A 25,867-nucleotide genomic window follows, 5' to 3' on the forward strand; every position below is an offset into this window, starting at 1 on the left:
CGAACCAGCATCGCGTTTTCGTTTCTTTCTTTATAGTATTACAAAACACATGGACCCACTTAGTTGAAACTTTGATGGATGATGATCTTTGATTCTTTTCCTCGCTCAGTACTCTACCCTTTCGTGCCTTCCTTCTCTACATCATTCTTTCATTCTCTTTTTATCTATCGCCAAGCACTCTAAAAAGAGAAAAATTAAATTTATTTGGTCCCTCAACTCTTTAATATTTCTTTGTTTGATGATTTGATCCCCTAAAATTAATTTTTTATCATTACATCCTCCAGTACCTCATGTTTCTATAACTCTGTCCTTTTGAACCTATTCAAGGGAGAGGATTTTAATTTTAAAAGTAAGACTCCATAAAAGCAAAAGAATTACTATATTTTACGGAAGAAATCTTAGTAATATTAATAACAATAATTTACAAAGAACTCTGAAGAGTATAACTCAACTGATCAGACTCTATGTTTGCTTTCTAGAGATCACTAGTTCGAGTCTCACAAATTTCAGGGCCACTGAAGACTTATATGGTGGTTAACTTCAGGGCCCGTGAAATTAGTCAAAATATACGCAAATTGACCCGGACATCCATATTAAAAAAAAAAAAGAAGAATAACTTACAAAGCAAATCTTATAAAACGAAAGGAAATAATAGAAATACCAAATTAAAATAAATTGGAGAGTCAAGGGACCGAATTGCATTATTAACAAAAAAGAATTCAACAGAGATAAAAACACAACTCCTTGTTGGATCATTAAAAAAAGAGACAGAAGTCACGTATGTGTATTCTTCAACACCCACACACATTTGTGTATATTTGATGAAAATAACCATAATTACAAGTTGAAAACAAATTAAAAATAAAAAGTGAAAAGGGAAACTCTCTCTCTGTATATAAGTATAAATCAGAGAAAGTTCTGATTTTGTTTCTCTTCTTGTTACAAATCTCTCGATCTCTCCATATCTTTCTCTCTCTCTTTCATTTCACGTTGGAGATCTCGAACAGGTTAGTTCTTAATGTGAATTCTTCTTGTTTCTTTCAATTTCTGTTTCTTGTTTGAATTTTGGAGATAAACTGCTAGCGTTTTTCTTTTTTTCTTTTTTTTTTTTTATGGTGAACTTCTGATTTTCGTAGTATCTAGGGCTTTGGAGATGTTTCGAAATATATCAAATAGCAAATTGTGCTGTGAATTGGTTATAGTGGATGCTTTTATGTGATGAAGGGTTAGGGTTTTGAATGTTGTGATTGTTTGTTTCTTTCTTTCAAATAGTAATTTTTGTTGCTTCTTTGTGTTTATTCAATTCTTGCAGGTTTTTGTGGTGATGATTTTGTGCTTTAAATTGGAAGTGAATGGAGGGGAAAGTCTATTTTGTCTTGAGAGAATGAAATAGGGTTTTAAATATGGATAATTTTTTGGTGTTGCAGATTAATGTATTTCAAATAAGTTTACCTAGATAGTGATTGGAAGAGAAATGCCTTTTCTTGTTATGGTTAATTTGTTTTTTTTTTAATTGAGAAAACAAACAAAAACTGAGTAGAAGGGAATTCTTGGGATTACTGGATGGGGAATAAGCTGGGGAGAAGGAGACAAGTGGTGGATGAGAGGTATACAAGACCACAAGGTCTCTATGTTCATAAAGATGTGGACCATAAAAAGCTGAGAAAGCTCATTCTCGAATCCAAGCTTGCCCCTTGTTTTCCAGGGGATGAAGACAGCTGTAATGATCATGAGGAATGCCCAATCTGTTTCTTGGTCTGTATTTCTATCATTATCTTTGTTTCCCTGTCCTTTTTCCCTCAAGTTTATTATGATTTTGTTTTGCCCAGTTCCACTGTGTTTAGTTGCTTGCCAAGCTGAAGAAAAAGAAAGGAATTGCTTTTTGTATATTCTCATTAATATTTTCTTGAGAAAATAGCATTTGATCGATTCTTTCCCTTCTTTTTGAGAGACCTAGGAAAATTATTTTAAGATACCATGTTTTTTCCTCTCCCTTTGTTTACTCGTTGACCAAGGAGAAACAATTGATTTCCTAAAGCTTAGATTGAATGGTATTAGACGCTGTTATATATTGTTGGTGTGACCAATCTGGCACTTTTGTTTTGTTTCTTTCTTAGTATTATCCGAGTCTCAACCGATCAAGATGTTGCATGAAGGGCATTTGTACAGGTAATTGCCAATTGATTTCTGCAATTTGACATGCAAAGTTAGTTATTCATATCATGTACACAATTTGATCAGTGTTCTCTGTACCAGAGTGTTTTCTGCAGATGAAGAATCCTAATTCAACTCGTCCTACCCAGTATCCTTCATTCTTTATTATTATTATATATATATATATATATATATATATATATATATATTAATTTACTTGCATATTTGCTTAATTTGACTGTCATCATCTTATTCCTCATGAAGCCATATTTCTATGCTTGGGGTACTTAATGTTATCAGATGTCCATTTTGCAAAACCTCAAATTATGCTGTGGAGTATCGAGGTGTGAAAACAAAGGAGGAAAAGGGTTTGGAGCAGATTGTAAGATTTGATTGGCATACAAGCCCAAATTTTTGTTATTTGGTGAACTGTGTGCTTATATTTTCCACATGTTGGTTGAGATTTATATGCATTTCTTCATTTTCTGCAGGAAGAACAGCGTGTTATAGAAGCGAAAATTAGGATGCGACGGCAGGAGCTTCAGGATGAAGAAGAGAGAATGCAGAAAAGACTAGATGTGAGTTCGTCAAGTGCTAATATTGAACCAGGGGAGCTTGAATGTGGGCCAACAACTGGTATCCTCTCTTTGAAATTCTGATATCCACTCCTATGCTTATGTCATGGTTACTGTGATAGTAATACCTTTTATTCTCCTCTCCAATCCTCTCTCCCAGTTCCATCCGATACGACTCCCGTGGAAAGTGGGGAAATCGTTTCGTCTCAATACTCAATCAGACGTCCTCCACATGCTGGAGCGAACAGGTATATTGCGTCTCTTGTCCCCCCCCTGGATATGATTTTTGTATTTCTTACCAGTTCCTGTGGTGATGGAATGAAAGGAAGGAGAGAAGATAGCAGTGTCACAACTGCTTTGCACTGTTAAGTCTCTCTAGAAAAAGAACAAACAAAAGCTTCAATGCATGCTGTATCTCATTGAGACTCAGAGTTTGTTTTTTAATCAAGGGAAGGCATAGGTTAGAATGACTGTAAGTTTTGTTATGGTTTGTTGACTTCAAATTCTAAATCAAATGTGTCAACAGTTCCTTATTACATGATGTCAGATAGCTTGTTCCTCTGATTGTTGTTTTACCCTTTTTTTATAGATTTGATCAGCACCAGCACTCAGAATAGCATATTTAATACCATATTTCCAGTTCAGCAGCTTGTTATACTAGGCTCAATAACATTCTTAAACTGATTCTGATTTTCTTTCAGTTTGCCATTGTTCTAGTTTATATATCAAATGTTTATTAAATTTATAGGGATGATGAATTTGACCTGGATCTCGAGGATATTATGGTTATGGAAGCAATCTGGCTTTCCATTCAGGTAAACAGTCTTTGATTGATTACCTCCAACTTACATGAATATTGACCAAGAAATTTCAGGTGTTTAAACTAACATTTTAATTTTATTTTCTTACCTCTAGTATCTGATTGGATTTTTCACATGTATTAGTCTGGCATTATCCATGTACCATTCATAACTGTTTGCATCTTACCTATCTAGGGATTGGATGCGATTATGATTTCCTGTACTCCAACTTTATGATCAAATGAGATGGGTAATATTAGGGATGTGCAGATTTTAAATAATAATAATAATTAGAAAAAGAGATGTGCAGATTGAATTTTTCTTTACACTTTAGAGAATATCATCTTAATCTTAAATTTTAAAAGATGCAGAATTTAATGTACAGCATTTCAAAGGCATCTTACTGCGTTAGAAACACCATCTCTATGGTTTAAGGTTTCTATTCATCAATATTTTTGTGTCTATTCAAGTCTATTATTTGTGTAGCTTATATCTAGTACGCCCAATGAATCGACCATATTTCATTTCCTGATTACATAAATGGGTTAACATTTTTTTAGCATTTCATATAGCGTTTCTTTCTTTTTTTACTTTGGATATGTAAAACTCTTATGATATAATGTCTAAAGCCAGTCACTTCGTATGATTGTAAAAAAAACATAACCCAGCACCTTAATAGAAATCATAATAATAATTACACGTCACCTAAATTTGTTAGAATAGAGAGATGATTATTAAAATGAAAATTCAAAGTGGAGAGTAAGTTAGATCTATCAAGTAAATAGATGCTCTTGCCTAACAATTCAATTATCTGTCATCAGTTATAACTAGTTTCAAACTGATTTAAGTTAATCCCTCTCTCCCCATCCACCATGGCATTATGTTTCATCAGATACAATCACCTCGAGCTTTTCTTTGTGACTTAACATTTCTTCTCATCTGTAAACACCTTAAGAGGGCGGTATCCATAGTCATCTGTCTTTTATATGATAGCAGGGTTCTTATGCATATGTGCATCTAGATGTCAGCCCAGTGAACAAAGGAAAATTAGAGATACAATGAAATTGGAAGCATTTAAAAAAGATTTACAAAAAAGAGAGAGAAACATGACAGTATTGATAGTGTATAAATCTAGTGTTCCTTACCTCAGCAGAAAAACCAGTTCTTTTTTTAGAAGTTGATATCTGAAATGGAAGCAAATTGAAGCTATAAAAAGAGTTGCTGCTTACAAATATGTCTTATTGGTGCCTAAAACACTGCTTTAATGATTTTTGACTTCCCTCTTCTTGAAAATTAAAATTTGTATTGCATTGTGTATTTTTCCTTGCTGTGATATTGAATACTCTTTGCACATTGTTTTTTCATATTTGTCCTAGAGAAACTCGGGTTTGGGAGTCCAGTTCTGTTCTCTTTTTTTCCCCTTTATCACAAGCACAAGTATATTTTTGTCAAATAAAGCTTTCTTGACAGTTCATGCTTTTATCTATGGATGAGGTTGATAGGCCTTTTCTATGCAGACATGTGTTCATACAATGCATGATGTAAAAAATGTTCTGTTTGCTCTTTAGTAACTGAACTGTTGTCTGATATGGACCTGGGAGATTTGACACTGTTTTATTCCTGGTCGTGACAAATGATTTGAGCTTGTACCTTGCTCCAGGAAAATGGAAGACAGAAAAATCCACTTTGTGGTGATGTTGCACCTCCTGCACAATATACCATGGAAGCACGCTATGTGACTCCAGCGATGGCACCACCACTGGCTGGATCTTCATCATCCCCTTCTGGAGGTCTTGCTTGTGCTATAGCTGCTCTCGCTGAGCGTCAGCAGACTGGTGGGGAATCAATTGTTCACAGTAGTGGAAATATGCCATCATTCAACATGCTTCCAAGCACTAGTAGCTTTTACAACAGGCTTGAGCAGGATGCAGACAATTACTCGCCTGCACAGAGCTCTAGCAATGTATTGCCAGACTGCAGGATGATTGTGACAAGAGATGATGGGGAATGGGGTGCAGATCGTGGATCAGATGCTGCTGAAGCTGGGACCAGTTATGCAAGTTCTGAGACTGCAGAAGATGCTGGTGGAATTTCTTCCCTGTTACCTCCACCACCGCCTACAGATGAAATTGGAGGAAGCTTTCAGAATGTCTCTGGACCCATCCCAGAGAGTTTTGAGGAGCAGATGATGCTGGCCATGGCTGTTTCCCTTGCTGAGGCTCGAGCTATGACTAGTGGGCCCCAAAGTGCATGGCAATAGATTTCAGGTATAGGCGAAAAAAAGTTCAAACAAATGATGCTGGCTAAGGCTTTGCAGCTAGCTCAGTACTGAGCTAGGTCCAGTGCACAATGTGTGCCTGCAACTGGCTAAATGGTCCAGGTAGCGAAGATTCTCTCCTTTGCACTTCATATCACTACATATAGTTGTTAAAAGGAAAAGGTATTATTTTAGTGAATGAAAGGTTGTTTGATAATGGTACAACATAACGATTTGAAGTCTCTTGGTCGTTTCTTTTCATGGTTCTATATCATTTCTTAGCTTGTTCAGGATTCGCAGGGTAGCAAAATCAGTTAATGATGGAATCATCACATTCACTTGTACAGAATTTTAGGTGGCATCCATCTTTTCTGTAACGGTTTCATTCTTCCACAATTAATGAATAGATGCGCTTGCTCAATTTATCGGAGTGCAGACCAAAATGGAAGATTAGATTTTATTTGGTTTCTCAGCTTCTTACAGTGCTGTAAAGGAACTACATGTTAATCTGCTCACCATTGATGTGTCTTTGTAGAGGTGTTTCTGGATCCTTGGGTCTCAAGTCCCCAATAATCTAATGCCATTACTGTGCCTGGAATTTGGAAAGGAACACGATGAAAGATTCATGCAGCAACTAGAGGGATGGATTGATGGAAGGAAAGGAACTGCCTAGCCCATCATTTGCCTCGAGTGCCAAAAACATTGCATTCATGTGATTTTTCGACGCAGGGAACTTCTCACACCTTTTTCGAGGCCCCAATAATCGAATTTTACAAAAACATATACGTGCTTATAAGATTTGAAAGTATCAGGAGTTTAAGAATATGAAACACACAGAACAAATCCATTAAAGTGGACGCCGGGTGTGCAAAATGCAAATGGCTTGTGAGGAAAGGATTTAGATAGAAACGAGGATGATGTTGGGAAGAAATCATCAAATCTTTGTCCTCGTGAAGGGATACGAGCATCCCATAAGATCAAAATGATACGAATAGAGTGCAAGAGAATTAGGGAGTCATCCAGCTATGCGATCAATTTTCTAGTAATATATATTCCCTTTGCTCTTCTTCTTCTGGGAAATTGGAGAAATTAATAGATGAAAGAGTCTCGTCACCTGTACTAACCCTACCGATGTTTGGTTTGTATATGAAGGGTAGAAATTGTTTCCTCCTGAAATCGCAGCCCTATCTCTTTTCATCATCCATTCTCATCAGCTGACGGAACACGCCTTTACCATAAATTTGGCGGTGGTTTTCTGATAGATATCCAGGGATCGTGGTTTAATCTTATCAGACATGCTCAGGCTCTTCTTTACTCCAGTAAGGCCATGTGAATCCCTTCACTCTTTGCGTGTGAAGGTAATCAGTGTGAGTAACCTGGTACCGTGGTACGAACGACTTTGAAGCTTCATGTAACCTAATATATATTGAGATTGAGCATCGACCATATGCATAGAGATAGCATTCTTGTGAATTAATGCAATAGAAAAACGTGGGATAAGTTTAAATAATGATTGCGACTGTGATTTTGACCAAGGACTTGTGTATCTCCTCTAAAATAAGGTTAAATTGTACTATTTCTTGAAATAAATTTGCTGTCTCTCAATCCTCAAGATCATATGTTCATGACAGATCCAATCATGACCATTGGATCATGAGCCCCCGGCATCTTCAAAGATGTGGGTACGGTCAGTGTGAACTAACAACGATAAAGAAGGAGATTCATGAGCTAGGGCATTGGAGTAGTTGAAGATGCATCAACAATCATTTACACCCCACATGGTATGTCTCAAGAATAGTCAAGGGAGGCTCAACTTTCTTTCACATTAACAATGAAATGGGTGGTGGCCAAGATGGTTAAATGAATGCAGGACAAGAGATATGCTTTTTATATGGTTTTAGTTTCATTTTCTTTGTATACTAATACTAATGGTCATGGATCACATGATATAAATCATGTTTTGCAACTCTTATTTAGAATATAAAGTTTTAGTTTGATACACGTAAGTTAATGTGAGATCCTATATATATCAAAAAAAAAAAAAATCTTTCACATGATTTTGATATGGACAAGATATATGATTTTTATATAGTTTCTAGTTTAATTTTCTTTCTACTAATATTAATGGTCATAGAACATATGATACAAGTCTTGTTTTGTAAATTTTATTCAGGATATAAAGATTTAATTTGATATACACAAATTGGCTTAAGATATTCCACACACATGTCTCTAATGGGTGTAGCGTGGTGGCAAAGGGTTTGAGATTTGCACAGCAGGTCTTGAGTTCGAGTCAGAGCGTGCACCTCTTGTAAGAGCTTGGAACAGCCAGGGTTTTACTCGCTCACCTGGGCCCACAAAGTGCGCTTTCCGAGGATGGGGTTTCCTTGAATTAAAAAAAAAAATTCCACACGCGCGCGCGCACACACAAAACTTTCTTGCACATGGTTTTGATATGGACGAAACTTGTTGACATTATTTTCCGTAAGCTATTCATTAAATGATTGATGTTTGAGGACTGTATTACCTCCATTCGCCCATAGTATAATAACATTAATGATAAGTTTCTGATCCATTATTAGAGTGAGATTAGAAAAATAAATTAAGTGATTCATCCCACCGCTAAGTGTTGGCATTTGTTTTTGACCTCCGAACCAATTCAAGGCATGCTAGACCAGCTTTTGCCTTATCCCATTTCTTTACAATGTTATCCCATTTCTTTACAATGTTATCAATTATGCATTGGTTTTAGGGGTAGGGATTTGGGATGGGAGGGAATTTTTTATTTCTTATGCTGCTCATGATTCTGTGGATCTACGTTCCAATGAAAGAAATTACTATGAAGTTTCCTATAAAAAAATAGATTAAGGTTAGGAATAACATAACTTGTGTTAAATAATTGTTAATTTTGAGTCACAATTCAATTAATTTTTATTAAATAACTTATGATAAAACCAAGAAATGAGTTAGAGTAATGTTTTTAATTTCTTATTCATTAGTTCAGACCAAAGGTATTTTGGATATTTGTTAATGAATCTCTTAGATTTAATATATGCAATTGACAAAAGAAATACTTGAGTAAATATATAGTTCTATCAGCTTATCTAGTGGAAGTATTTAACAATTTGAGTGCATCATCCAAAGCTTGTAGCTTATCTCTTTTGCTCAACCATGGGGAAACAAATTTCCATTTAATTTCTTTTTCATGTAGGATAGTTACCACTAATTAACATGTGCACCCAACAAATATATATATATATATATATATATATATATATATATATATATATATATATATATATATATATATTTCTTTAAGCACACAGAAGATTTTACTTAAAACTTAGTACATGGCTTGTTTCTTTTTTTTTTAATGTTTTTAATTAACACTTTGTTATATGTTTTTTAAATAATTTCTAAATTTATATTTTAATTAATGCCCTTTCTTTGTGTTTTTTGAGCTTATTTAGCCTTTTTTCCTAAGTAGGGATTATTGTTTATTTATATTGTATGTATCTAAGGTTTTAAGAGATTAGTATGATTCATCTATAATTTTTTTTTTGTATTTTATATAGATTAAGTTTATTTTTAAAAATAAAAAATATTTATTTTTAGATAATATTTATAATATATGCAGTCTTGCATAATATTTTTTTTCTTTTTATTTTATTCAATTATTTTTATATGTGTGTCTGTTTTTATTATCATTTTATTTAATAAAAAATTAATTTTAATCAACAAGTTTATTAAATATAACTTGATAAATGGTTGTATTCTACATAAACCTAAAATCAAACAAATTCAAACAAGTATGTATTAATTATAATGAATCATGATATAAACAATTAAAATATTAAACATAACACTCTAATGTGTATGATAAACTCATAAGTAAGGTTGTTAAAAATACTTTTTTGACACAACATGGAACATACAATATAAACTCGGATCGTAAACTCGAATCGTAAAATCATAAGTAAAATATTTTAACAAATTATATATTAATAATTTCAGTCAAGTAGTAAATAATAACTTAATGTGGGGTTTAGCGATTGTTTAATAATATGATAAACTTGTTTTTTAAAATGTTTTTAACTTTGAAATGTATTAAAATAATATATTTTTTATTTTTTAAAATTTATTTTTAATATTAATACATTAAAACAATTTTAAAAATTAATTAAAACCTAAAAAATAATTAAGGATCAGTTTCTATGACTTTACTCACAAAGTCAATCCACAGTTTTTCTCATGTCTTTCCTTCTTAATTGATGTTTTTTATTCATAAAGCAATGGGCAGAAATGCATCTCAATCTCACAACACAACAAAAAAAAAAAACATAAATGATAATAAAATTTCTTTCACAATTCACATCCAACATCACCACCTCAACTATAGTCAACAACCATTAGTCCACTACCTTATCTTTCACAGCCAACATCACCACCTCTGAATTTATCAACCAAATGGAACAACTTTAAATATTTAGCAGCAATTAGCAAACAAGCTCAGCGTTTCTTCTCTGCAGTATTGCCCAATGCCCACCGTTGCCACAAGAGATACTTCAGCTACTAACTGTTTGATCAAGAAATTTGTAGCATCATCACCGAAATCAACTACCCTTGATGCACTCTCTCATCTTCTCTCCCCCGACTCCACTCACCACCCTTTATTGTATCTTCTCACTCTCCCTATAAGTAATAACTCAAGACCCATTAGATCTGCTTGGTAGGGACTTGATGTTGAGGGTTTTGAACAACCTCGATGCTCGCAATGTGGCACGATGTGTCATCGTCTCTCGTAGCTGGAACCATGTTGCTTCTAGTAATCTTCTCTGGACCTCCAAGTCTAGGTGTTTTTCTTCTGTTTGAGATGAACACAGAGATCAACAGAGAGTTGAAGAGTTTGTCAGTTAACAAACACACATAGAGTTGAAGAGTTTGTCAAACTCGTAAACTCGGTCCGAGTTGACCGAGTTTAATCGAGTTGACCGAGTTTAATCGAGTTGGACTGAGTTTGTTGGTTTTCAAGTTTCTAACCCGATTGTACACGGTATATACAAGTTAACTCGTAAAATCAGATGATTTTACAAGTTAACTCGCGAGTTTGACAACCTTGCTCATGAGTTCAAACAAAGCTGTAAACCATAAGGTCGAGTTTGTAAAATTTATCTACTTGTTTGTAATGTTTGTCTTGGAATAGTAAAAATAAGGAAAACTAATTTCACCCTTCTCAATTCAATTCAAGAAAATCACAAAGATATCTTCATCCAAAATCCCTCAAACTAACTATATATGCCATCTTATAATGTTTTTTTATAGATTTTCTTGGAAGAAATCTTATTTAAGTAGGGGTGATCATTTTCGGTTCGGTTCAATTTTTATTAAAAAAAAATTAACCAAACCAATTTTTTTTTAAAAAAAACCAAAACCGGTTCAAACCGACCGGTTTCGATTTGGTTTTTCCAGTTTGGCTCGGTTTTGACTTAGTTTTTTTTGTTTGGCTCGGTTTTTTCTGGTTTTTTTCGGTTCGGTTTTTTCGGTTTCAGGCTTATAAAACTGAAATCGAACTGAACCAGAACCGATTAGTTTTTTCAAAATTTTAATCGGTTTTTTTCACAATTCGGTTATTTGTTTTTCCAGTTTTCTAAGTTTAATCGGTTTTTCAGTTTTTTTGCTCACCTCTACATTGAAGTCTTGTTTGAGAGATCACAATGATTACTTTTTAATCTAACTTGATCTCTCCAAACTCAACTATATAATCAAATAATTCCACACGAATTCAATGCTTATCATGTGTTAGATGAAAGGAAATAATTTAAATAATTGAGAGTATTTTTCCTATATATATATTTTAAGAGTCTTGCACTTCCATATGGTTATTTTTTGTGTATTCATATTTTCTACCATACATCTTTTTATCACTTTTCAGACAAAAAAGCCCCTTAAGTTGCTAAAAAGAAAAATTCCAAAATATAAGAAATGAAAAATTAATTTTAAAAAATTATCAAAACTTAAAATGCCTAGAAAAACAATAAAATTAAAATAGCCACAAAAATTGAAAAAATTGGAATATTAATAAAAACTTGGAACATCGAGAAAACATTGAAATAAACCCTAAAAAATATATAAAATCCATGTTCTCAAAACTTATTTTATTTTCTTAGACATTTTTTTATGCTTTAAGATTTTCTAGGTTTTTTCTTGGCTTTTCAAGTCTTATTCCTTTTGCCTTTGGAAAATTAGTTTTTCATTTTTTAGATTTTTAGAAATTAGTTTTTTCAGATAGTGATGTGATTGTAGAGGCATTTTTGTCCAAAAAGTGATAAAATAGCATATGAAAGAAAATTTAAATATATCCATACATATTATAAAACTTTATTTTTTTTAAAAATGAGGAATTTAGAGAATTGCTTTCAGCCCCGTGGGTTAAGGTAAGGGCAAATGAGAGAATTCATATAAATGATATTTTTTTAAGGAGATTGAAGTGGCGTGTCTCTCATGATAACTCCTTTTTTTTTTCAAATTTTTTTTTTTTTAATTGTGATCTTCTAGATTCAACTATTGACCATTTTTTGTAGTATTTACTAGAGAAAGAAAAAAATTAACAAAATAGGACCAAAGCGTTAAATAAGAAAAAAATTCCATGGTTAATTTCAAACTCATTGAAAAACGTTCTTTTTAGTCCCTCTATCTTTCTTTGTTTGTTCGGTTCCTATAGTTTTTAGAATTGTAATTTTAGTCTAAAAATTTATCTTATTTATTTTTCAGTCTTTTAATTTGAGATAACAAAAAATCATTGAAAATGATAGAGAAAAGAGAGTTCTCTGTTGGATACCTTCAAACAATAAAAAAGGTAAATGTTGATGTCAACGAGTTGTTTTCAACGAGAGTGGTTTGATGGTAATAGATTTTTCTTATAAACATGTTGAAAAAAAGTAAATCAGGGTTCATTTAAATTTTTTTATTTGATTATTTTTTAATTGATTTTGGGGTTAGTAAGTGGTTTATGTAGGTTATTATGGTATTTTTGAGTTGTTTTCCGGTAAAAATGACAAGAAAATTAGGTTTTTATGACAAAAAAACTCAGATCTTGATTTTCTAATCACTAAAAGTGACCGAAAAATATTACAGTAAGTGACAAGTTAACTATGAGTGGTGATTTGTGACATGTCTCCCAGTTCTTTTTTTTTTGAAAAAAAAAGAAAGCATATGACTCCAAAGAAAAAAAATATAAAAAACCTCAAGCATGAGCCTAGGTTTTTTAATAAAGCCTAAATAGGTGGGCCTGCCTTGTTTTTATTTTTTGTTTTGGAGAAATTACCCCCAACATTCTCCTCCAAACACAATTTCAATATCTTAAAAACAACTAAAAAAACCCAAACTAAAGCTTAGAAAGAACTTTATTTTTTTCAATCATCTCATCGATTGTCCATAAACCAAGTTGAATTTATTAAAGGCTACATCCAACATTTTTTTTTAAAAAAACCAATTGACTGGGCAATTCTGGGTATTATCTAATTGAATCAAGTGAATTAGGCAAATTCAATTGTTTGCTTTTAAAGAGATAGTTAAGGCAACAAATAGGTTTTCAACCTAAAACCTTGTGGGAGAAGGTGGATTTGGTTTTGTATTTGGATTTTTTTAGGGGTTAGGAGTATTTGGGTTTATTATCGAGAGAGGTGAAGGTGAGCCAAAATATACTTGCACTTATGCAAAGAGTGACAGTGGATAAAGACCTATTAGTTGATTTATTTATGGTGAGGGACTGTGATGTACATGGGTTTACAACGGTGTTTGGCTTTGGCTTGGTGGAGATGGTTGTTTGATGGGGGGAAAGCTAAGTTATTGCTGATGTGGGGAAAGAGTGACAGTGGCTCTCAGTTATGGGTGGTGATTTATGAGATAGGAAAATGGTGGCAGTAGCTTTCGACTATGAGTGGTGGTTTGTGAAATGGGAAAATGGTGGCAGTTTTGATAGTAAGGTGATTGTTTTTTTTTTGTTGTCATAATGGATATGGAGAAGTGGTGGTTCGGTGTTAGGTTGTTTGGATAGGGAGAAAGACTGGTATGGAGGTATAACAAGGTGATTATGGAGGTGGTGTGTTGGCTAGGTTTTGAGTTTGTGGTCTTGATGGCTAGGGTTTAGTTGTGGAAGATGGTGAACAATGTTTTCTCTCAAGCATTTCGTTCTATTTTTTTATTCATTTTCTCTCTAGTCATCATATTTAAGAAAAAAAATATTTGTTTTCTCTTTTTTTTCCGAATAATTGTTATGTAAGACTAGGAAGAGTTTGCCTCCATTTCAAATTTCTATAAATAAGAGCAAATGATTGAGATTTGTAACTAAGAGAAAGAGATCTAGGTTGAATTTTTTTATATAAGAAAAATAAGAAATTTAAAGATCTAAGCAAAATTTAGTAAAAGCTCTTAGATCATTTGTGTCCCAATTTGGTTTCACCATTTAGATCCAAGTTTTTGAAGTGAATATAGGTGATGGAGTTGCCTTATTTGTGAAACATAATTAGGATACTCTTTGAAGGGACTTCTTGCCCTAAAATGGGGTTTTCTTGCCCTAAAATTGGGTTGGATTAAAATTTTATAACAATTATGTGTTAGATACTTGACTTAAAAAAATGTTACAACTTCTATTTCTACCAGATTGGTCATTTCATTATTCAATTGTTAGGTAGCTGAAACTCCAACAATGAGAAAAAAAGATGAGGTTGGTGGATATGTTTTTTTTTAAAAAAAATTTGATGGAAAAAATTATAATATTTAATATAAGGTCATTTTAGTTATTAAATGAAAAATAATGATAAATTTGTAAATAATTAGGTAATTTTTGTTGACTTTTTTTTGGCGAGGATATTAAGTATTAGTGAGCGTATAAAGTTTAAAATGCATTGTGTAATTTTGCAAAACTTGGTAGATAAGTGCAATTATGACCAAACCATAGGATGTTAGGGATATTTATTTCCTTTTGTTTTTGTTTAACTAAATTTATTTTTTAAAAAATTAATAAATCTAAAATATTATGAATAAATTATTTTTTTCAATTTTATCCTCTAACTTTGGGTATATTAAGGATTGAGTTTTAGAATTTGTTTTAATTTTCTTTCTATAAGGTTATTTTAGGGGTGATCATTTTCGGTTCGGTTCAGTTTTTATATATAAAAACAACCAAACCAAAATTTTGTAAAATATAAAAAATAAAATTGAAACTGGTTTAAACCGACTAGTTTCGGTTCGGTTCGGTAATTTTATATTAAAAATCAAAACTCAACCGACCGGTTTTGGTTATGTTCAGTTTGGTTTTGATGCAGTTCGGTTCGGTTATTTTATATTAAAAACCAAAAACTATATTGTTTTTTGGAGTTTTTTTTGGACTTTCTAATGAGCTTGGTTTCGATTTGGTTTGGTTTTTTTATTTTTTCAGTTCGGTTTTTCGATGTCAAGCTTATGAAACTGAAATCAAACTGAACCGAATATTTTTTTAAATATTCTAATTGGTTTAATTAGTTTTTTTTCATGATTCAGTTTTTTCGGTAATTTGTTTTAGGTTTTCTTGTTTTTTTAGTTTTTTTGCTCACCTCTAGGTTATCTCAGTCTCGTGATCTAGGTCATGAGTTTTCTATGTTAACCTCGGTTGACTTGAGTCTTTATTTTTCTCATTTTTTAATTGATTTTCTTAATTTCGTTATAAGGTTATCTTGGTCTCATGACCCGATTTGTGAGTTTTCTAGGCTAACCTTCATTGACTTGAGTTTTGTTTTTTTTTCAATTTCATCCTTCAATGTTAGGTTGATTGAGAATTAAGTTTTGTAATTTGTTTTCATTTTCTTTCTTTAAGGTTATCCCAGTATCATAACCTGAGTCCAAGTTGATTCAAGTCTTTTTTTGGTCCTTTTTAAATTTTTTTTCAATTTCATCCTTTAATATTTGATTGATTGATAATTAAGTTTCATAATTTATTTTGGTTTGCTTTCTATATGGTAATCCTGATCTCATGAATCAGAACATGAGTTTGACAAGTTAACTCTAGTTAATTAGGTAATTTTTGTTGTTTTTTAATTGAATTTTTCAATTTCATGCTTCAATATTTTGTTGATTAAAAATTGAGCTTTATGAATTGTTTCGACTTGCTTTTTATGGGGTTATCCCTGTCTCATAATCCAGGTTGAAGGTTTGACAAGTTGTTCTGAGTTGACTCATGATTTTTCTGTTCTTTTTTTAATAGATTTTTTTTTTAATTTTGTTCTTTAACATGAGGTTGATTAGGAATTGAGTTTCATAGCTTGTTTCGATTTGCTTTCTATGAGGTTATCATGGTCTCATGACTCAAGTGTAAGATTTGACAAGTTAATCTGGATTTACCCGAATCGATTCAATAAATTCTTGTCTCATTATTTAAAACAAAGATGCTAATGTTTTTGAGTTAAATTATATTTTTACCAGTTATTTTTGGACTCATCAAATGAATCAAGTTCTATCGAGTCAACTCATATGATTTAATTTTTTTACTAGAAAAAAATGTTAATAATATCAAAATCTTATATGTTTTTTTATATATAAAAAAATACCCATGACATACTGCTAATGAATGATATAGTCTAATAATGATAATACATTAAGTTAAAAGTGATTTCAATGCAAAAACATTGAAAAACCATTAAAAGGCTGTTCCAAATGATGACTGAAAATTGAAGTTTTAAAAATTGATTATAAACAAAACAACCGTACACCCCCAATATTTAGAATTATTGCGTGTTTATATATATAAAAAATTGTTAAAGTCTTTTGATTGTATTATAATAATAATAATAATAATAAAAAGGCTGCTTTTATGCAAACAAACTCTTTAATTTGAACATTCGAGGATCTTAGAATACCTTTCTATTTGTAAAATAAAATGAAAACTTCCATCTCTATTCGGCTTCCGGTGCACTTCAAATTATAAAATTCCTCTGTGCATTTCTCATGTAATGTTAGCTGAAATAAACCCACGAGTGTAAATTCTTCTATAAATCACAAGTAAACAGAAATATTAATGCTTGATCACTTGTTTGTTCTTCAACACTTCACTATTAAATTTTCAAACTTAAGTTGGAGAACATGATAATTAACTGCAGGCGGGAAAAAGGATACGTTCTCCAAGGACTTGCTATTAAGAACAGTATTAGAAGTGGAGTTGAAAAAAGACAAGAAAAAAAAAAAGGTTTGAACTTTGAAAAGAGACAAAAAAAGACAAGAGTTCTTGGAGAGGTGAGATAGAGGTTGGATTTCCAAAGATTCACCACTATCTTATTGCATTTATTATCACCATATCACACTGCCCACTCGTCCTTTCCCTTAAAAATTACCCTTTTGTCACCTTGCTTCTTTATTTTTTTTTTCCTTCACTTATTGGTACCAGCTTTCTTTCAAACTTCAAACTTCAAACTTCTGTCTTCCTCTCTCTAACTTCATATTTTTTTTTAGGCTACCACTCCCTTGTCTTTAGTGTTTGTGTTTGAAAAAAGAAGTATCGTAATTTTGACATTAAGCAGCTCCCTCTACACCTGTTAACCAAAGGGTGTTTCATGGAATCATTGATTATATGAATACTCTGTCTCTCTTACAACCCACAAGAGGAGCTGACTGGTTTAAGGAACAGTTCTAGTTCTGCATTCAGATAGATACCAAGGTGAGTTTCTCATTTTTTGTTTTTTTTTTTTGTTTTTGAGAAGCAAAGCAATTTATTTGTATGTAACAATGCATGTAGGTGTAGTTGATGAACGTGCAAAACAAAAGGAGTTTCTTTGGATCTCATTGTTATTCTTCTTTTTCCTTCTGTTTTTCTGTAAATCATGTGTGCTAGCTTGTTGAGTTTTTCTTCTTTCTTCTTTTTTTTTAATATTTTGGTACCAACAAAGTACCATTGCCCTTCTAACTATGATCCATTTGGTTTTCGAGAGAGAAAATATAAGAAGAGCGAAGCTTTGGAATCTCATCACTACCCAGTACCCACAATTCAATCTGTTATAAAATTCAAGCTTTAGTCTGTCCATGTTTTTTTCTGGGCAACCAAACACTCATTTTACACATACACCTGTTTTGGGTATCTATAATTTGTATTTTCCCATCTGATCATTTTAAGGAAAAAACAATGTTGAGATGTTAAATGGGTCAAACATGCGAATCCATGAATGCTGTTTCAGATCTATCTGGGTACTTTGATTTGTTTGAATTTATTTCTTTGGTTTTAATAAACCGAGAGAAAAAAAATTGTGTCTTGAATTATTGAGTCAACACTATCACTATTTATCACTATTTTTTCACTTTAAAAAATGTCTAGTTTTGAAGTTGTAATACACCAACACGTGCACGGTGGCGCGTGTGGTGGTATGTTCCTTTTCTTGTCTTTAGAAATATTCTTGGGCAGAGCATGTCCCTCCTCCTCTGACACCTTACAGTTGCTTATTTAACGTTTCTTTGTTGTCATCCTTCACCTTTTTTCTGTAAAAAAAAAGAGGTGGAAGAGATATGGGGCTGAAAGGACAATAATACCCCTGCCAAAGTTGAGATTCGAAGCTCTCTTTTTTAAAAAAGCAGTTAAGGTGAAAGGGAAGGCATATTTTGATTGATGGATATGGATAGTGAAAAGGAGTGGTTAAAAGATTGCGTTTGCACTGTCCAAGAAAACAAAGCACACTGGCAGGATATCGCGGCCTTGGTGCTTGTAAAAGTTGGAATGGATGGTACTTTTTTCAATTGTGTAGCCTAGTTAGTATTCAGGGATTGACTACGAGTAACAAGGAATGGAAATCTTCAGAAAAGAAATCATGTGACTATGGAAATCAATTAAGTCAAATGATATGAATGTGCTTTGCTCCGTAGACTGGTATCATCTCATCAGGGTTTCCAGTAAAATTCTGTCATGCTTGGCTCGGCATTTGAACTGTGTGCTAGGTCCTGAAAATGGCAGGTCTCGATCTTTATCTTGATCAAGTGGTTTGAGAGCTTATACTTTACCTATAATTATTTGAAGTAAAGTTGATATCTTAACTGCTCCCATTAAAGGGTCCCAATGATAATGATTAACAGGCCCCTGATAGGTGCATATTGTGGACCTGTTGAGACCATGTGGAAAGTAAAACTGTCACCTCTTTACCAGCTTTTCCTGCGAAATAAAAAGATGGAAAATCCTGTCTGGGGTGGTTGGATTATCTTAGTTCTTCATTACTTGTGTCTGGTGGATGTAATGTATGATTCTACATCCGTTTCTCTTGATGGACCATGAGATATTAATAATGCAACACAGTACTCCATTTATTGTTTCTTAACTGTAGGTTTTCCAGCTTTTGGTGATCCAGATTTCTCATTGCAGTGTTTTTCTTTTTTTCCCTGAGGAAATCTAGTGGTGTATTTGGGGCAACATGTCAAGTTAGGCCAGGTCAATGTTGTGTGGGCATATACACTTGTTCTCTTTATTATGTTTTCTTACATTAAAGTTGGCGTAGCAAGCTTAAGTCTGCATTATTTAGTAATGATCATTTCACAGGCTCTTGTATGTCCTCAAGGACGTAGGCTCATGTAATGTTTACCGTCACAAGAAGTTGGCCTTTTCAAATGCTATTGCTACTCCAAGTTATTTGATTATATTTGTGATGCTACACTCGTTCTTCTTGATTGTGCCCCCTAGAATATAGCTCATGGAACAAATTAAGATGTGAAGCCAGGATTTATTTCATTTCACAGGGGAGTTTTTAAATGCTTCACAAGCCCATGCTTTGACCTTTTACGGTTAACTAGGAAGAGTTGAGTTAACATCCTGTAAAAATAGCTTGAAATATAGCTTGCTGGAGCTTGGCTCAGAGGTCACTGGATTTTTTATTACAAATTGTGATTTAATTCTTACACCTATAATTGGACTGATATTTTGTTCATCATTTTCATTATAGCCTCCTTTTTTCGTTTTCTTTTTTTAAGTTTCCCTTCTGTTTGCATATTAAGTGCTAAGAACACAAATTTCCAATGACAGTTGCTTCCAGCTCTCTTGAACAAACATTGCTTTAGGTGCTTCAATGCCGAGATCAAGGTCAGAGAACATTACCCTGCTATCATTTATCAATATACTGTTTTGACAACACATGCATGCGCGTGCCCTGATTGAACTGTTGATTCAAGTTATTTGGATTAAGAGATTTTACTTGCTTTATACTTATAACATGCTTTAAAGCAAATTAAAAAGCTACAGGCATATTTTTCTGTTAGAGTGTATTGATGCCTTTATATGTACTTTTAGATGTGATTGTACTTGCAAAATTCTATTCTTCTATAGGATATCCAAATCTACTATCATTTCATCCAGCAAGGTTAAATTATTATAAAACTCTTGATTTATGCCAGAATCATAACATGAAGCATCGGTTGTTAAACTAGTAGCTTGGTTTAAACCATGACAATACATTGATTTATCTCTCAGGAACTAGGCGTCATCGAAGAAACCTACTTTATTTCAGTTGGATGGCATGAAATGCCCCAACTAGTTTCAGGTTGAGGCTTTGTTGTTGTATGGTATAAAATGATGAAATCAACCACGAATCAAGTAGAATGAATTTATGCTATTTAACAATTGTTTGACTCGGCTTCCTGATTGCATGCAGCTGCAAATAATATCCATACTTTAGTAGGGTTACTCAACCCGTCCTTTAGATGCTCTATCCTCAATCACTTTGGATTCGTTCTATCATTTCCTTGTCAATTTTTTTCCTCAGTGTAGTCTTGAATCAATTCAATTTACAATGAACATCGTGAGTGTCGCATTACATTACAAGTGGCATGCATTAACAGTCTAAATTCTTTTCTTTTTTTAAAATGAAGTTGCTGTTCATTTTGATTTTGGCTATAATATTACCAGTAACTTACGAATTCATTGTGTCAAAAATGTCTGATGGCTATTTTGGTTTCCATTTTCTGTTTCAATGATAATTAGAGGATCAGAAATGCCTCAAAGGCAGTCTCCTCGAGGCTCACATCCACTTAGGACATCTAACTCTGATTCCGACCCACTGCATCATAGACCTATAGCTGATCGAAGAGAGAAGCTAGGAGACCGTTGCTCCCCAAGAGGCTCCCAGCCTGACTCATTAAACCAAAAGAAGCTTGGAACCCGCATTGCAGATTTAGAATCTCAGCTTGGCCAAGCACAAGTAGAGCTGAAGACTCTAAAAGAGCAGTTGGCTTCAGCTGAAGCTGCAAAGAAAGAAGCTCAAAAAGAATTGGAGAAAAAAGCCAGGAAAGGTGCTGTTCCAGAGCCAGAGGTGGATTCCAAAAAAGCAGATAGCAACTCAGCAGATGAAGTTTCTGAAGACAACCAGCTGGAAACTGATGTTTTTGAAGTTCCAGTGGAGAAAAAGACTGTTGAGCCCGAGGTTGATCGTGGCGACTTGCTTGATCAGGTAGAAAAAGAAAACAACCCAACTGATATACCGGCTGAACCGCTAGTGATTTCAGAGCCAGAAAAGCTGTCTTTTCATGACCTGGCATTGAAGGATGATGAGATAAATATGCTAAAAACCAAGCTAGAAGAGAAGCAAAAGGACCTAGAGGTGTTTGGTATGGAAAATGAGAACTTGAAGAATCAACTGAATGAAGCAAATTTGTACATCTCATCTGCCAAATCCAAGGAAGAGGAAGTGTCCTTGAAGCTGGGCCAATTGGGAGAAGAGCTGGAAGCAAGTAAAGCAAATGCTGCCCAGTTAAAGGGGAAACTGGAAGCTGCCGAAGGAGCGAACGAAGCATTGGAGACAGAAATGAAGAAAATGAGAGTGCAGACAGAGCAGTGGAGAAAAGCAGCAGATGCTGCTGCTGCAGTTCTCGCTGGGGGAGTGGAGATTAGTGGAAGGATTCCAGAGAGGTGTGGCTCCATGGATAAGCACTTTGGTGGTGTTTTCGGGCCACCAGCAGGAGGGTATGCAGGTTTCGTGGGATCACCTGGAATGGCTGATGATTTGGACGATGGTTTTGGTAGTGTGAAGCGGAAGAGCTCTGGGATCAAGAAGTTTGGAGAGTTGTGGAAAAAGAAGGGCCAGAAATAAGATGTTAGGTTGTTGAAATCCTGATCCACCTTTTTTTATTGTGTTGGTAAGGAAATGGCTGCTTACCATTTCACATTTTGCTGTCAATGTTTATATATGTTGAAGTTACGCTATCTAAACCTTTCCAGGGATGATTTTGTAGCATGTTGTTGCTTTGGTGAAACTGGGAATCCTCCAAACTTTCACAATAAAATATGTGGAGACCTCACTCTTTTTTAAGATACTTGAGCTTATGAGGATAAAGAGGATACTGCATAGTGCAAACACCCAACTACCCCTTTGAATGATTGAATTTGATGGTTTTCTTGTGGTCCGGCCTTGTTGTTTTTACGTTTTAAAAATATTTTTGAAAAATTTTTATTTTTTTCTTTGTTTTAAATTAATATTTTTTTAGTATTTTTAGATTATTTTGATATACTAATAAAAAATATTATTTTAATATATTTTTAAATAAAAAATATTTTAAAAAATAACTATAACAACAACAGCAAGTTACATTACAATGATAACTCGTCTCAAACAGGTTGTATCGAGGTGTACATTACAATGACAACTCGACAGGTTTGAACCTTTTTTATTGATAAGGGATTTGGATTTTGATATAACATGAGATTTTACCAATAAAGCTACTTTGCTGCTACAAATTGATGTGGCTGTGTGTGGTTGATTTTTGATCTAAAATAGATAGACACCTATAAATTTAATAATGAATAAAATATTAAAGTGATTGAAAATAAAATAAAACATCAAAATGATTGGAAAAAAAAATCAAACTGTAATAAATTATGTTATTAAATTAATAATTAATCAAATATCAAGTAATGAAATTGAAAAATAAACAAGAAAAAAATATAATTTAAATGGATAAAAATACAAAAGAGACCCAATTTTTATGAGAAGAAAATCCAAAGTTCATGGGCTTCTAGAAAAAGGTCTAGGTGTGTGGGCCTAAAACAGCCCACACGCCTGGACCTTATTTTTTAAAAAACATTTTAAGAGGTTGTCTTGGGCCTTATTTTTTTAAAAAAATTTTAAGGGATTGACCACCTCTTAATGCTTTGAAAAATAAAATAGTAAGCGACGCGTTGCCTGAACTGTCTAGATTTCAACAACCTTCGGTCACTGAAAAATTAGGTTGGTCAGTTTCAAACCAAGAGAAACCAATTTTCAACCATATTATGACCTGAAAAAACAGAAAAAAAAAAACATTAAACACCTTCTAAAATATATTTATAGCATCTAACAACTTAGAAATTAGCTTCAAAACTCATAATCAACCCGAAACAAAAACATTTTCAAGTTTAGATCTACTATTTCAAGCATGTTTAAGGGAAAAAAAACACCTTGTATAAACTTTCTTTATCAAAAGGAATTCATTGACACCAAAACCACCCGTTTTCATGGCTAAAATTGGTTTCAACCAAGATTTTTTTTTTATTACTGAAATTCAGCTATTTTCTCTCTCATCTCTCAAATAAATGACAAAAAAAAAATGAAATTTAGGATTAAAATTGAATTTCATAAATAGTGTTTATAATTTATAAAGTTGGAGAACCAAATGTATTTTTAGTTCCAAGTTTTGAAATTTTTTTTTTTTTGCTACTTTTTTCATCTTATTCCCCTAGCTTTAAATTTTTTTCTTTTCTTAATAAATTTAGTTTAATTAGCTATTAATTTGGTTCTATAAAAGTGTAATAGAAAAAAATTAAAAATAAAACATATTGCTGTAACAATCTATAATAATTTATTCCTGAATAGTGGCGCGGGGAAAACTATATCCCACATGGTATTTCTTAATGCACTTTTGCAAATAAAACATAATTATTTTACCTAAACATACAACATTAAGCTTAGGCCCTGCATCGATCAATCAAAAATGCAGATCCACCAAATTCCCATGAAGTCTATAGGAAAGAAATGTAAATCTTTCTTTTGTGGGGACAATTATTATTATTATTATTAATTAACAAAACATTAAAGGCTTTAGGAAAGAGTTATTTTTTTTTATTTTATCATTTAATTTTTTAAAAAATTATACTTCATAATTTATTTTCTATTGAATTATATATTGGTCTCATAGATATTTTTTTAATCTCAAATTTTAACATTAAATATATTAGATTTGAGGCTTTATAATTTTTTATCGATTTTTAACCTTCAACAACTCAATTTTTTTTTAATTTCATCCTTCAATATTAAATTGTTTTAGAAATTATGTTTCATAATTATTTTTGATATTTTTTCTATTGGATTGTATACTAGTCTCATAGATTTAGGTTTTTTTTTTTCTCAATTTCAACATTTAATATTAGATATGTTTGAAGAGGAGCTTTATAATTTTTTTTATTTGCGTGAATAAATTTATCATGATCTTATGATTTAAGTTGTGGGTTTAACAGGTTAACTCAAGTTGACTCGGGTAATTTGGAGCCAACTTTTTCTTATTAATTATTTCTCGATTTCATCCTTTAACTTTGACTTAGCAGTACATTAAACTTCATAATTTTTTTTATTTGCTTTCTATAAGGTTATCGTGATGTTATGAACTAGATCACAAGTTTAATAAATTGACCTGAGTTGATTTTGTTTATTTTTTAGTCCTTTTTTTAATTGAATACTCTTTTCAATTGGGTTTTGTAACTTTTTGTATTTTTTTATATAGGATTATCTTGATATCATGATTCGGGTTTCAAGTTTGACAGGTTGACTTGAGTTAACTTGATTATTTTTTTGGTTTTTTTAATTGAGTATTTTTTTTTTCAATTTCACGCTTCAACAACTCAATCTTTTTTTTTAATTTAGTTTTTATTTTCAATTTCATCCTTCAATATTTGATTGTTTAGAAATTAAGCTTCATATTTTTTAAAAAAAAATTTGCTTTCAGGAGAGTTTTCCTAGTCTCATGGATTTATTTATTTATTATATTTCAACCTTCAACATTATATATGTTGGAAATATGCTTCATAATTTTTTTTATTTGTTTTATATGAAGTTACCTTAGTCTCATAATCAAGGTCGCAAGTTTAATAAGTTAGCTCAGGTTGATTTGAGTTTTTTTTTTGTTTTTTTTTTAATTGATTTTTTTTATTTCATCCTTCAATATTTGATTAGTTGGAAATTAAGCTTCGTAATTTTTCTCGATTTGCTTTTTATGTGATTATTTTGATCTTATAACCCGGGTCACGGATTTGATAGTTTAACCTAGGTTGACTTATGTATTTTTTTTTTGTTCTTTTTTTTAATTTTATTATTCAACATTAGGTTAATTTAGAATTGACTTTCTTAATTTTTTTTAATTTTTTTTCTATAAGTTATTATAGTCTCATAACCTAGATCGCATTTAACATGTTAACTCAGGTCAATTCAATACATTGTTATATTACTATTTGAAAAAAAATCATTCAATATATCATCATATCAATGTTAAAAAAATATCATCTAATATGTATCATATTTTAAGTTCATGATTAGATTTTTTTTATTAACAAACATGATAACAACACTTGAATATTTTTTTAAGTTAAAAAAATTTAATAACATGAACCAATGATCTAGTATTGCTTAAGTTGTAAAATACCATTATGAAGTTATGAAATTTGAGGGGAAAGAGATTCTTGAACTAAAAAAATTCCAAAATCATAAATAATATAATTTTTTTATCAAGGCTTTTATTAGTAAGCTGACCAAAAATACCCTGAAAATCCCCACTGTTCGCTCTCCTTCTCTGTAAGGTAATAAAATTAAAAAAAAAAAGCTAAAAAAAAAAAATACAGTTTGCTCTCTCTTTCATTTTTCACCACCAGTGCTCTTACCTCTTTCCGCCGCCGCCGCCACCGCCATATGCTTTCTTTACTATCTAAATTTACTTTGCATAGAAAGAAAAATCAGAATTTTTTATATTCAAGAGAATATTAGTTTTCTCATAAAAAAACAAGAGGGCATTTTACAATTAAAATTTTTTATTTTGTATAAAATATTTTACAAGTAAAAAAATATTTT

General features: G+C 32.2%; 2 protein-coding genes across 4 annotated transcripts; both read left to right on the plus strand.

Annotated features, from left to right (window-relative positions):
• The first annotated feature begins 766 nt into the window (after window positions 1–766).
• LOC133668451 (E3 ubiquitin-protein ligase DA2L) lies at window positions 767–6,207 on the plus strand. The gene is made up of 9 exons (XM_062088312.1): window positions 767–1,007; window positions 1,313–1,755; window positions 2,118–2,169; window positions 2,257–2,302; window positions 2,455–2,536; window positions 2,646–2,790; window positions 2,890–2,977; window positions 3,478–3,544; window positions 5,190–6,207. Exons 2-9 carry the CDS (start codon window positions 1,564–1,566, stop codon window positions 5,787–5,789), a joined length of 1,272 nt encoding a protein of 423 aa, XP_061944296.1. The 5' UTR covers window positions 767–1,007; window positions 1,313–1,563; the 3' UTR covers window positions 5,790–6,207.
• A 10,845-nt stretch (window positions 6,208–17,052) lies between these two features.
• On the plus strand, window positions 17,053–22,087 carry LOC133677517 (interactor of constitutive active ROPs 4-like). Of its 3 annotated transcripts, none has more exons than XM_062099600.1 (3): window positions 17,053–17,472; window positions 19,810–19,866; window positions 20,764–22,087. In XM_062099600.1, the coding sequence occupies exons 2-3, from the start codon at window positions 19,853–19,855 to the stop codon at window positions 21,866–21,868; spliced, it is 1,119 nt and encodes a 372-aa protein (XP_061955584.1). In that variant the 5' UTR covers window positions 17,053–17,472; window positions 19,810–19,852; the 3' UTR covers window positions 21,869–22,087. The 3 variants fall into 3 exon arrangements, with proteins under 3 accessions (XP_061955584.1, XP_061955592.1, XP_061955590.1); XM_062099608.1 differs by lacking the exon at window positions 17,053–17,472 and adding an exon at window positions 18,115–19,113; XM_062099606.1 differs by lacking the exon at window positions 17,053–17,472 and adding an exon at window positions 19,136–19,221.
• Window positions 22,088–25,867: the final 3,780 nt, after the last annotated feature.

The sequence above is a fragment of the Populus nigra genome, chromosome 1 (genome assembly GCF_951802175.1).
Source record: "Populus nigra chromosome 1, ddPopNigr1.1, whole genome shotgun sequence".
In the NCBI taxonomy this organism is placed as follows: Eukaryota; Viridiplantae; Streptophyta; class Magnoliopsida; order Malpighiales; family Salicaceae; genus Populus; species Populus nigra.

Bases quoted from the DNA above. Each gene is read 5' to 3' on its own strand.
- LOC133668451 (XM_062088312.1), top strand. From the start codon at position 1,564: ATGGGGAATAAGCTGGGGAGAAGGAGACAAGTGGTGGATGAGAGGTAT. The intron at 2,537-2,645 runs GTAAGATTTGAT...CATTTTCTGCAG, and splicing joins AAAAGGGTTTGGAGCAGATT to GAAGAACAGCGTGTTATAGA. The intron at 3,545-5,189 runs GTAAACAGTCTT...ACCTTGCTCCAG, and splicing joins CAATCTGGCTTTCCATTCAG to GAAAATGGAAGACAGAAAAA.